The sequence below is a fragment of the Geotrypetes seraphini genome, chromosome 1 (genome assembly GCF_902459505.1).
Source record: "Geotrypetes seraphini chromosome 1, aGeoSer1.1, whole genome shotgun sequence".
Lineage (NCBI taxonomy): Eukaryota > Metazoa > Chordata > Amphibia > Gymnophiona > Dermophiidae > Geotrypetes > Geotrypetes seraphini.
Window position 1 is genome coordinate 295331901 of NC_047084.1, and position 13558 is coordinate 295345458.

General features: G+C 40.9%; 1 protein-coding gene across 3 annotated transcripts in view; it reads right to left on the minus strand.

The window, feature by feature from the left end:
• Nucleotides 1-7486: 7486 nt before the first annotated feature.
• The window catches only part of EGR4 (early growth response 4), a 33617-nt gene continuing 27545 nt past the window's right edge, over nucleotides 7487-13558 (minus strand). The window contains exons 1-2 of one of the 3 annotated variants that reach the window (XM_033934282.1): nucleotides 12434-12766; nucleotides 7487-9694 (exon numbers count right to left, since the gene is read on the minus strand). In XM_033934282.1, the coding sequence (XP_033790173.1) occupies nucleotides 8346-9694; nucleotides 12434-12593 (1509 nt within the window). In that variant the 5' untranslated portion in view covers nucleotides 12594-12766 and the 3' untranslated portion in view covers nucleotides 7487-8345. Of the gene's footprint in view, nucleotides 9695-11856; nucleotides 12045-12433; nucleotides 12767-13558 lie in introns of those variants that run through there. The other 2 variants (XM_033934364.1, XM_033934452.1) reach the window with 2 other exon arrangements.

Below are 13558 nucleotides of genomic sequence, written 5' to 3' on the forward strand. Positions count from 1 at the left end.
GATACCTCACTTCAAAGACTTATAGGACTTTGAAGTGAGATATCCATGGTACTAGCTGCCCCCCTCCCCCACTCTTCTCTCTTTTTCTCTCTTCAGGCACTCTTCACTCATCCAAATAAAATCAGGTACCGTCCAAGTTTTGGCTATAAATAGAAAGTGAAGATTCTACTGGGTGATTAAAAATCAGGCAAAACCTGTTATCTTGACATTAAACAAATTAAAATCACAGCTAGATATGTGTATAAGTTACATAAGCTCGAAGAATGGTCTGAAATTTGGCAGCTAAAATTTGATGCTAAGGAATGCAAGGTCATGCATTTGGGCTGCAAAAACCCAAGGGAACGGTACAGTTTAGGGGGTAAAGAACTTAAGTGCACGACAAAAGAGCGGGACTTTGGTGTGTTTGTATGTGATGATCTTAAGGTGGCCAAACAGGTTGAAAAGGTGACGGAGAAAGCTAGAACTGCATATGGAGAGATATGGCATAGGGAGAGGTATGGCTAGGGTACATAGGGAGAGGTATGGCCAATAGGAAAAAGGAGGTATTGATGCCTCTGTATAAGACTATAGTTTGACCTCATTTAGAATATTGTGTACAATTCTGGAGGCCACACCTTCAAAAAGATGTTAAAAGGATGGAGTTGGTCCAGAGGAAGGCTACTAAAATAGTGTGTGGTCTTCGTCATACAGCGTATGGGGACAGACTTATCTCAATCTGTATACTTTGAAGGAAAGGCGGGAAAGGGGAGATATGATAGAGATGTTTAAATACCACCTATAATCAATAATTTTTATTACTCGCCAGAGTTGGACTGTGGTCCCAAGATAACCATTTAATACAAAAAGGTGGAGAAAAATCATCAAATTGCATAAATATTCAGTAATCCAAAATGATTCAAAGTTGCATAAATTCTTTTCCTTGGCAAAAAATTCCACCACTGCCAAAATGTAATTATCAGTTAGGTACTACACCCATCACTGTGCACAGGGAAAGAACAAAAAGTTTACTTAGCTTGAAAACATGGTCTGGCTGATCGCCGTCACAGCTGTTGAAAACGCCCTTGCTCAGCAGTTGAAAATTGCAGCAGCTACCAGATAGAAAGTCCAGAACTCATGCCCTAATCCAACAAGTGCCTTGTTTCACTTCAGTAAAGCTTCTTCAGGGATTGAAACATTGCTTGAAACTCCACTGCCCTCCCGTGAACATCGGCACAAGAATGACACACTGCTTAAAAAAGAAGCTCAAGATCTATTTCCAGGAGCACTTCCAGATTTCTGCTACTCAATGGCCACGGATTTGGACTTGGAGGATGAGATGTACAGCGTCAGCATCTATGAGACAAACTTGTTTTTTTTCTGTTATATAGAATTTTTTGGACCCCCCTGTTCGTTTACAAAAATTGGATAGTTCAAAGTCTAATAGATATTGGCACTATCATCTTGAAATAGGGACACTGGATCATTTGTTTTTTTATTGTCCCTTGATACTCAACTTTTGGAAGTCTATTTGGGGTAAAATTAATAGGATATTGGAAGCTTCTATCTCACTGTCGTATGACATTGTTTTATTTGGGACTTTATTGCAACCTAAAAGTCCAATTGATGCAAGAAAAAACAGTCTTATTATTATTATGATGGGACTAGCTATGCAGTTAATAATAAGAAATTGGAAGAACTGGGACAGATTGAACTTCAACTTTTGGTGGGAAACTCTTTGTCAATATTACATATATGAAAGAATGAATTCTGAAAAATTAGGACATAATAAAAAATTTAAAGAACCTTGGGGTTCATTAGCAGAATTTGTTAAAACTGATTAATCGAATAAGCCTTTAATTCCTAATTGATTTTTACACACATCCAGGGAGGGTGGGAGGGAGAGGGGGGAGAAATGTACTTGTATTATTATCTGTTTAAATATAAGTGCTGTTTGCTGTATTACTTGAGTGTATATTCTTTGCACTTTCTATTTGATTTAAAAATTAATAAAAAATTAAAAAGAAAACAAAGAGCAATAGAGCGGGCTCTTTTGAACTCGCTCTTCTGCGTGTATAACCTCACCCTGAGGGCTCCCAAATAAATCGTTAATTATCCAAGTTCTGGTTCTGGCCCTCATTCTTGTGTTTCTCCATAGGTATTGTTTTTGTGCCTTTTAAGTACCATTGTGCTTTTTTTGTAGGGTTGTTGTATTTTCACATATTACATATGACAACGTCCAGGGATCAGTGTAACTCGTAAATTAAAAAAAAGAAACACATTTCCATTGGATTCTAGGTTAATTTCTGAGGTTTATTATACCGAAACACTAGGCCACTTAGGGGGCAATCCTCTAAAAATCACCTATAATTAGGCACCAGAATGAAGCATGCATTCAAATGCCATTATAGAATACTAGTGTAAGTCCATATTTTCATGCTTACCTGAGGTGCAAACATTTATGTTAGCTCAATGGCTGGCATAAGTGCTTGTGCTTAATTGTAGGCAGCTATGAGGTGTCAGGTCAAAAGCGCGCCGGGACAAAGGCGCGCGCAGACAATTGAGCGCAGCATGGAGGCGCGCGCCAAAGAAAATTACTGTTTTTAGGGGCTCTGACGGGGGTGTGTGGGGGGGGAACCCCCCACTTTACTTAATACAGATCGCGCCGCATTGTGGGGGTGTTGTGGGGGTGTTTGGGGGGTTGTAACCCCCCACATTTTACTGAAAACTTCACTTTTTCCCTGTTTTTAGGGAAAAAGTTAAGTTTCCAGTAAAATGTGGGGGGTTACAACCCCCCAAACCCCCCACAACGCCGCCACGATCTGTATTAAGTAAAGTGGGGGGCTCCCCAACAAAACCCCCCATCGGAGCCCCTAAAAACAGTAATTTTCTTTGGCGCGTGCCTCCGTCTTGCGCTCAATTGTCGGCGCGCACCTTTGTCTTCCGTGATTATGTCTATGAACCCAGCTATGAGTATGGTAGGTTCATAAATGCCAGTATTCTATAATCCATATGCCTAACTTGCTTGACATGCTCCTGACCTGCCCATGCCCCATTGAAGTTGTGTGCAACTTATAGAATTCTGTTAATTAGTGCCAATTAAGGCCAATTGTAATCAATTACACTGGCCAACACTCATTTTGGTGCCTCAAATGTAAGACCTGTTTCTGGGTATATTTGACCTGCTGATTCCAAAAATGGTACCAGTTTTCTCCTATCAGCTTTAGTTTTTGAGATACAGAACATGTGCCATTTACCACTCTTCACCCTGCTAGCCCATTAAAAAAATCAGGATACTTTAATGTAGTGTTTAAATTAATATCTTTTAAGCATGAAGGAAGCATATTAAAAATTAAAATAAAGGTGTACAACATGAAAATCTATTTATTTCATACCAAAAGCACACGTTTTATGATACAAGCTTTCCAGTCATTCGACACACTAGAAGCTCCTTTTGTAAGACTTCCGAGAGTGGGATCTGCCAGGACAACCCCGCATAAGATTCCAATAAGTCTGCCATTATTTGTGCATCCCATGTCTTTCACCTTACTCTTCGCTTAAGTCACCAAGGTTCTCTGGAAAACGATCTAAGTGACTGTGCAAATAATGGACTTTAACACTCATGTTATAGCCGAACCTGTTGAAATGAAAGAGCATTTCCTTTACTAATTGTGTGTAGTTGTCCGCCTTCTTGTTGCCAAGAAAATATTTCACAAGAACAAATGAAGACCAGGCGCATGATTCAATTTCATTCACCAATGCTATGAAATGTGGGTCATTTATAAATTGTCTTATCTGTGGACCACTGAAAATTCCTGCCTTCAGTTTTTCCACAGTAAGTCCAGGTAACATATGTGCTATGTATTCAATGCACGAACCGTCTTTATTCAAAGCCTTTATAAATTGTTTCATCAGGCCTAGCTTTATATGTAGTGGTGGAAGTATGATTCTCTCTCATGCTACCAAAGGTTCATTGATTACATTTTGTCCTCCAACCATTATATATTCCCTCGGAGCCCAGTCTTTTTTTTGCTCTATATTCATGTTTGGTTCTACTATCCCAAAGGCATAAAAAATAAGAATACTTGTAGCCATTTTGTTGACCAAGAAGAAAATTAAACATCTTCAAGTCTACACAAATCACGCATTGATGTTCTTGGTAATTTATCTTTTTCAAGACTAAAGAGATCCCGATTCTGCAGAAGAGATCTTTTAAATAGCAATTAAAAAATTAATAAATTCAACCATATTTAAGAAACTAGAGTTGATGCAGTCTATCCAATGCAATTTTCTGAATCAGCACCCCAAATAACCCCAGGAACAGGTCAAAACCCAAGGCACCAAGAAATTTGTTTGGTTGTTGTTGGCCTGTGATTGCTCATTAATACCAATTAAATTAAGCTACCTGCACAACTAGCCTTATTCTATAATTTGCATTTGCTTTTAAGGAAGATCATCTCAGGAACATTGTTTTTTGTCCAGTTTTTTGTCTTTTGTTTTTGCCCTTCATATATTGTAACATCTTACCAAAGCTAATGTATTGTAACACCTTTTCTGAAGCTCGTTTATTGTAACACCTGTACTGAAGCTCATGCAAACTGCTCTGAATTGACTCCCCCATCATTAGTAGTGATCTAGAAGCTTTCAACATAAACATACGGAATAAGTACAATGCCGATTCTGGTAGTGCCAGCTTCCCTCAATATCCTGTGGAGGAAGGGTTATGGGTGTGTGTGTGGTGGGGGGAGGAGAACAGATTGTTTGTGGTACAGTCTTTCCCTAGGTAGATGCTTGTAGACGTTACTATAATTATGGTATGTTGGGATTGCTCCATTTGCAGTGTTTTGTATTACTTCACACTAGGTCTAGCATTGGATTTAGATCACACCTTTCTCAGTAAGGGCTCAAGGCAAATTACATTCAAGTACAATAAGTATTTTCATGTCCCTGGAGGGTTTACAGTTTTTAAGTTTTGTATCTGGGGCAACGGAGGGTTAAGTGACTTGTCCAAGACCTCAAGCAACATCAGCGGGATTTGAGCCCTGGCTTCCCTTGTTCTCAGCCTGCTACTGTAACCATGTTCAGTAACTCATCAGCAAACTAAAGACTAGTGGAACCGAAGCCTAGTGGCCCTTTGGCAACCTACCAAAAACATTGCTAGGTAAATTATTTTATGGCTGTTAGTAACCTCAATTTCTGTTAGAGTACTGCTGAAAATTACTTTTCACGTGGCCAACAGAAAGACAATGGACTGGGGAGCCAGGGCTGACTAAGAGCAAAGTGTTAAATTACCTGCATATATTTCCAGAATACTGCAAATACTATTCTGTTCAATATTATTTTTATATATTATTTTGATTTTTTGGCATATAATTCCCTGGAATGTACAATGTGCATAATACCATCAGTATTCTTCTTTTATGTAATGTATCACCTTTTAAATTGCATTTTTACTGTATGATCGGTTCTTATTTGCTGTAATCCATTTAGAACTATTCTTTTAAATCAGTGGTCTCAAACTCAAACCCTTTGCAGGGCCACATTTTGGATTTGTAGGTACTTGGAGGGCCTCAGAAAAAAAATAGTTAATGTCTTATTAAAGAAATGACAATTTTGCATGAGGTAAAAGTCTTTATAGTTTATAAATCTTTCCTTTTGGCTAAGTCTTAATAATAATATTGTCATTTATAGCTAAAGAGCCTGTTTTATTTTACTTTTGTGATTATGATAAACATACTGAGGGCCTCAAAATAGTACCTGGTGGGCCGCGAGTTTGAGACCATTGTTTTAAATTGTATTTTTCTTTTAAGTCATATTCTCCACTGTAGGATCAGTTCCTATTTATTGTACATTGCTTAGAATTGTATTTTCCTTTTAAATTGTACTCTTCACTGTATGACTAGTTATTATTTGTTGTAAACCACCTAGAACCACTTTTGGTTAGGCGGTATATAAAAAATAAAATTATTATTATTACAGTGAGAAGCAGCTTGTAGACAATGAAGGGGTTCTTCTCTGCTGTGTTCAAAATAATTTCTATTGTCCCTTTTTAAAGAGTGGTTCTCATACGGTGGTGGTGGTGGTGGAGGGGGAACAGTTCCTTTTAAGCAGCACTAAATATCCAGTATCTGAATTTTACTCAGAGTAGCTATAAACTACAGGCGAATAGGGAAAGTATACAGAGTATGACTCTGGTAATCCTTTCCAACTTCCCTGCGAGAGAGAGAGAGAGAGAGTGTGTGTGTGTGTGCTCAGGTCAACTCAGCCCTTTGATTATAAAGAAAATTTTTTGCTCACATCAACTTGGTCCTTAGAGGAAGCATTGCATTAACCCCAATTTTTAGTAACCAGCTCTCATTGCATAAAATGGAACCTATGCTAAAATAGCATGAGTAAAATAATACATCTTAATGGTAGCCTGTATTGATAACTCCCCCTCTGAATGTTTATATATGTTTGCTTGCACAGCACTGTGTATTTGTCAGTGAATTATGAAAATATAATCATAACAATAATATACATAAAAGTTAAATAGAACATGGGATGGAAATGCAAGGAAGAGAATTCATCACCATTCCCGTCCCCACGGATAACCGTGGGAAACCATCCCGTGTTATTCTTTAGTGTCTATCTCAACCTCAGTCCTTCTACACCATAATTCTTCAATGGAAGGCTTGAGGATCAGTGGTTATGCCCATTCATACTCTGATTCTTCCCTCTCTCCTTAAAGAATGACATATGGAGATGGTTTCCCGTGGTTATCCGCAGAGATGGGAACAGTGATGGATTTAGTTGGGTAGCTGGGGGTTCCTTAATAAGGTCTTTATTTCTATTATTTGATAATGGAATTAACCCCAGGACTCTAAAGCACCTAGTCTTTCTTTTGCAAGCTGGCAATAATTTTATGTAAGTTTAGGCTGCCACCTGGATCCAGGGTTGCTCCAGTTCTGGGTTTACCCTGGTGCATGCTGGAACTTGTGGTCTTGCTTTACTTAGGGCATTCAATGAGGAAATCAGTATTTCAAGTCCCTGCATGCAACTGGGGGTAAAACCAGGACTGGATTAAACCTGTCCTGCCAGTCTGGAACCAGTTGACAGCCTTAGTATAAGTGCATGATTTGCTGTGACTTTTCAACTTACTTTACCTTTATATTAGTTTATTTGGGCTTATTACTTATCCAGCCAGCTAGCATAGATCTCTCTATACAGCCTAAGGTTCAGCCAGAAATTATTTGCTAAATGGTACAATCTGAGTCAACTGATGGATTTTTCATCTTCTTCCAAGACTGACATTTTAGGGAAAGATAGCAGGACACCAAAGTCCTTCCCAAAGGTTTTGCAAGTGACTTTATTAATGCACAATTTTAGAAAATCAATATTAATCATGAAATCCCTTCTATCAATTACAAAACTTAAATGCCACTGCTCTGTAGCAGGGCTGCCTGGGCCGGGGTCCGCTTCCTGTTCGGTTTCCCAATAAACAATGCTTAGAAAAAGACAAGTACAAAAATTGTAAGTTAAGACCAATTTGCTTTAATGGAAAAATAAACACAGCTTTATAATATTCATTTAGCAGGTTACAAAAAACTTACATCAAGAGCCTCGTGCCCACATTTGTACAAAAATCCCCTTTGTGAACATAATACAGCAAACGTGTATTCATTTCGTTTTACAATGTCAGCGACATAGTAGCTTTGATGAAAGCACGCTGCCTAAAAGTCAAATTTCAACAAAATAAAGAATACATTTCTCCTTTGATTAAAGTGCTGGTAGAGCTAACGAGAAAATTCAAGCCACAGGATGTTGTTGGTTAGGCATCCTGCACTACAATGTTCAAAAGCATTTCTTTTCATTTTCTTTGCTCTTCTTGTGTGGACGATCTAAATAAAGAATGAGAATTGCAGTTGACATGCACTGTGCATTCGAAGAGCTAAAATATACTGTACTGCAACAGAACTTCAGTGTGCAGTCAGGTAGGTAGGTGCTGGCTCCCCCTATGGAAGTTTTCATTTTAGAACAGTGGGAGCTGTCCGCACTTAATGGTGCTGGAGAAATGCTGGTACTGCTGCCGCCGGCATCCTTAATATGCTCTTTCCCTTCAGCTTGAGGACTTCTTTCAGTGTAACAATTTAATGAATATGCAAGGATCACTTGTCACTATTGAATGCCACTATAACAACTATACATTGCAAGCAGTTTCTGCATACATTTCCCCAAGAAGAATGCATTCAAAGAGAAGGCAACACCCTAACCTCAAATCCTGATTGCTCTCTCCACGGAAATGAAGGTAAAACAGATCACTGACTTGGAAGAAAACTTTCCAAGGTAAAGATTTACTCAGAATCAAATGCTAGGCCTAGCTCACAGGTTTATAATGGCCCAAAAGACAAACCAACTGTATAGAAACCTAGTCCCTTGAGTTTCTCCTCTGTTCTCGCTTTCTGTTTTAGGTGGACTTTGCTATGTCTTTTCTTTTCATCACTTCTGGCAAATCTTCTGCCACAGACATCGCAGGAGAATGGTTTCTCCCCAGTGTGGGTCCGGATATGAGTCGTAAGATGGTCACTGCGGCTGAAGTTCCTTAGGCAGATCCTGCACTGGAAAGGCTTGTGCCCTGTGTGGATCCTCAGATGTCTGTTCAGTTCGTCAGACCTAGCAAAACTCCTTATGCAGTTTTCCATTGGGCAGGCAAAGGCTTTTTCGTGAGGCTTTGGACGGAAGCATTTTGAAGAGCATTTGTTCCTGCGAGTCTTCTTTTTAGCTTCCACTAAGACATTATTTCCTTGGTTGGGAAGAAGAGCATTTACCACTGTGGTACAGTTTAAGAAGTCTGTTGAAGCTAGAGGAGGAGACTGATGGTGAATAAGTTCGTTTGGGCTCATCAAATTTGACATTACCTCTGTGTGAGGCAAAGAAGGTTCATGATTCTGAATTAGTTGAGAGTGGAGGTTATGAAGCTTAGTAACACTGAAATCAGGAGATATTTGCCCTTGATTAGTGAGGTTTTGGAAATTTTCTTGATGACAAATGAAGCTCAAGTTGTTGCTAAATGTGACTGGCTCTTCAGACATGCTGCTGACCTCCGGCTGGCAGCAGGCAGACAATACATTTTCAACCTTCGATCCTAATGGATGGAAAATGGTTTGAGATTCTTCTGGTGTTTGAAAGGTCTCTGGCTGATAATTGTTAGGTGCATAGACCTGATGTTCATTGAGAGCTTCCCACTGAGAGTATGAAGGTTTAAACTTTTCCATGGTGGGTGAAATGGGTGGGATTTTTATGTCCAGTTCTTGTTTATTTTGCAGCAATTTGGGCTCAAAAAGACATTCTGATGAGCTTCCTAAACTTGGTGAAGATGGAACTTGCTGGACGTCGTCTGGAGCAGAGAAGTTGGAATAAGCCTGATCAGTAAGAACTTGCTGAACAGAGATGTTGAGATTAGGGTGACAGTTGGAATAAAGATCCAAATGATTCTGGATAGCCTCTGGGACAGAAAAAAGGGCATCAAGTTGCCTCGGCTGACATTCAGGAGCTGTAAAAGGAGAAATTCCCAGGATCCCTGACATGATGTTAAAGAGATTTTCCTGGTCTTGAGGTTGCTCAGGGAGAGTCTCGATATAAAAGCTGCCAGTGTAATTGAGAGGAGGGGGAGAAGGCTGGCTGCCCGCAAAGAGGTAATCCTGTGTTCCACCATTCATGGCAGAGCTCATATATTCACCTAAGAGAATTAAGCAGAAAACCCTGTAAGTTTGCATTTTCCAATAAACTGCATATACCAGAACGACAAACAGTTAAATCAGTAATGCAGATTATGGCACCCTATCAGCCTTATTTAGCTTAGAAAATCTCTTTGCATAATCTATGAAGTATCTAATTCCATCTATGCAATGCATAATAAAGATGTCATACTCTACATAAATTATATTGATATAACAATTAATGTGAACCATTATACACATGCATTCATATGCGGTACCTAAATATGTAGGCACTAGTAGCCCCATGATAAATAAGCACTACAGGCATATGCATAGTTTGCCTATTTTGAATGAGAGGGCAAAGGATAGAAGTCAGATTAGTGGCAGAGGGAAAATTTTCTCTTCCTCCCCTAAAATGGGCGTTGTTTAGCTTACTCTCTCCCCCCTCTATTTCTTTTGTTTTCAATTTATCATTTTGTTTCCCTTGCTCCCCCTACATTTTTCCATTCACCTTTCCCCTTCCTGCTCATACCCTTGCTCCTCATCTTTCTGAACACATTCTTCCTCCCCACCTCTCCAAAAATTCCCTTATCCTTCATCTCTTATCACCCCTCCTTTCTTGCTTCTCTCCTTCACACCATTCACTTTTCACCCCCACCTTGGGATGAATGTTGTGGTATGAACTGTGTGGATAGCAGGGATCATAGCATGAGAACAGCCCCACATCAGAATGTACCTGTATTGTCTGATCATTTTATATTTTCATTTGGGTTGGTCCTTCTTATTATTGGTTTTCTCTAACATACTTTTCCAGGATTTTATTTAAATTTTCAGTTTCTACTGTTCTCTATCTTTATTCCTGCCCTTCCAACATCTATCTCTAACATTGGCCCTTCTGTTTCATCTTTTTTCTCTATTTCTCTTATCTACCTTTTATTTACTGTAGCTAGATTTCATTCCTTTTTGCCCCCCCCCTCAGTCTGCAGTTTCCCTCTTTTAATCTACTTACTAGTTTTCCACTTTTGACCATATTTCCTATTTCCTACCTCTCATTCTTTCCTCAGCTTCCTATCTCCCCTCATCTTTCACCCACTTTATAGTCCTCCATTCCCACCATCCCCAGTCTCATGGACCTTCCCCCTTACCAGCCCCAGCTACTTCCCAATCACTCAACCCCTTTCCACCTCCATACTCCCATCCAAACTCCCCCTTAATCTCCCCCATTTCTAACCTCTCTCTCTTCCCATTGCCCAGTACCTAGCCCCAGCATTAATCATGAAATCCCCTCTACCAATCTCTAGCCCCAGCCTCCATCAATTTCTTTTTCCCTATCCCCAGCCCAACATATACCACCAGCTCTCTTTTCCCAATCCTAGGATTTTCTCCCAATGTCCAGTCCCAGCATTAGCCCCAACTCCCTCTTCTAGCTCCTTCCTACAAGACCCCAAGAGCAGCATTAGCCTCCAGCTACAGCATCAGTCTCCTGTTCCCTTCTCCCCAGCTCCTTTCTCCTCAGCACTCACTCCTCTTATCCCAGTACCTCAGCCCCAGTATCAGTTTCCAGTCTCCAACTCTCATTGTATCTCTGTCTGCCCTGGAAGATATGGTAGCATGCTCCTCTTCCCACACTGCACAGCAGGTCTGAAACATGAAACTAGGCACAGAAGCAGAAAGTGCCTTGTGGTCAATTTTCAATTCTGTAGGGCAGCAGAGAATGAGGGGGGGGGGGGGAGGAATATGTTGGCAGCTGTGAAGAGGTAATCTATTCTAGGGAGACAAACTTTTGGTGCCCCTACACGAATACTCTGAGCCCATGTTTCACTAGCAGGCCCTGCCCTGTTCTCCCTATTCCCTTCTTCTTAGTGTCCAGCATATCCCCTCTTCCAGCCCAAAATGTTCTGCCATCTTTCTTCATCCTCTCCTGCCCCATACATTCCAACATTTCCCCTTCTCTTGCTCTCTTCCTTCCCTATCCAGCATTGTCCCTTTTTGCCCCTCCCCTCTAAGTTCACCTCCTCTCTCCTGCCTTTTGTCCCTATTCCAATCTTCTCAGTGGCCACCATATCCCCTCCCCCCCTAAAAAAAAACCGGCCTGCCACCTTTCTTCACACATTCCAGCGTCTCCCCTTTTTTTTCCCTCTCTCTCTCTCTTTCTTCCCTACCCAACTTTGTCCATTCCTACCTGCCTGTTCTGGTCCCATGACTCCAGCCACTATAAGCAGGAACTTTTAGAAAGAGCAGGTTCACAGCCTTGCACCGTAGTGCTTCCAGCAGGCTCTGCCAGAACCGCCCCCACGGCAGCAGGAAGTGCGTCACAGGGGGCAGTCCGGCAGACCCTGGCTGGAAGCTTTGCGCAGCACAAGATTCTGCATTGGCCATTCCTGCTCACAGCAGCTGCTTTGGGAAGAAGCAGTGGGGCTAAGATAGGTTTGAGATGCACAGGCAGGACGGCAAGGCAAAAAGGGACCTAGCTGAATGGGGAAAGAGGAGAGAGGGCGGGGGGCGTACTGGAATATGTGGGGCAGTGAAGGGAGAATGAGGCACTCAAGTCCAGCAGCATTGGGGGGGGGGATGCCCCCCTCCCCCCCAAAAAAAAACAACAACACCCATGACTACAGGAAAGATATTCTATTTTAGCTCGGCCATCTACAAAATGGTTAGTTTCCGTTCACACGCAATTTAATCAACTAGCAATCAATGCATAAACATGCGACACATCAAATACAGTACATTGCAACTGGTTCTAGCTGTCTTCCTACCTTCCATGAAATCGCTTGTTGCCTCTCCTTGCTGCTCTGTGAAAAGTTGCTGCTCCGGCACTGACTCCAAATTCTGATTCCCCCCTGATTTCAGATCACATTCCTCCTGATACTTAGAATACAGTGAGTCCTGACAGGAAAAATCCATAACATTCAACATCTCCCGGGATCCCAGCTAGAAAGGGGCTGGGGAGGGTTTTGCTAAGGGAAGTCCACCGATCTTTGCTTCAGCATCAATGGCTGCTTCTGTTTCGGTTAAGTTGTGAGTTTGTGCTGCTGTATACACTGCAAGGGATCCCTGTTACAGTGCCCTGCTGTCTCCATGCATCTCTGCTCGGCTCTCCTTGCTTTTGGAAGCTCAACCTGCTTCTTCTTTTATATCTGCAAGAGAGCTGCCTCTGATCTTCCGCTGCCCAGAATCTCTCCATTTCAGGAGTCCCCAGTGATGCTACCCTGACGTAAATGCCCAAGTTTGGATACAGGATGTGGGATAGGGATTCCCAAAAAGGAAATCTCTTATTGTGACGTTTTGACTGGGTTTTTATTTTTTCTTTCTTTCTTTCTTTCTGCTTTAAATAAAAGCTGGGAAGAGAGCATGAGCAAAGCTCCAACACAGGAAAAGTTTTGAATTCCTAATATTATGCTCATGACAGCTTTTCGCATTTACATTTTAATTTGAAGGTATTTTACATATAAAGTCTGGCGTACGTGTTTCACAATTACATTGCAAAAAATTTTTAAAGTTAACTTTAAAACATTGCGCCTGCTAAATTTCATGCTAGAAATTTTTCTAATCTACCCTGGATTCTTCATTCACTTGGTCAACTTAGGGAATTGTACATGAGGTTTTGAGACCATTTAGGTCCATTTCTACTATTTATGGGTAATTCATATACTGCTAGCACTCACTATCTAATGCAGCACCATGCAAGAACACTGTTAGGCATGGGATATTTAAATTTTCCTTTCAAACAAGACCTGCTGCAAGTACTATTTGCTCTTATATGGAAGGCTGACCCCCAAACTACTACTAGTAGAGTGGTAGACTTAGGACTAATGAATTTTTCAGAGAGGGTAATCAAGGCTGGAACATCTTCCCGAGGGAGGTGACGGAGACAAAAATGG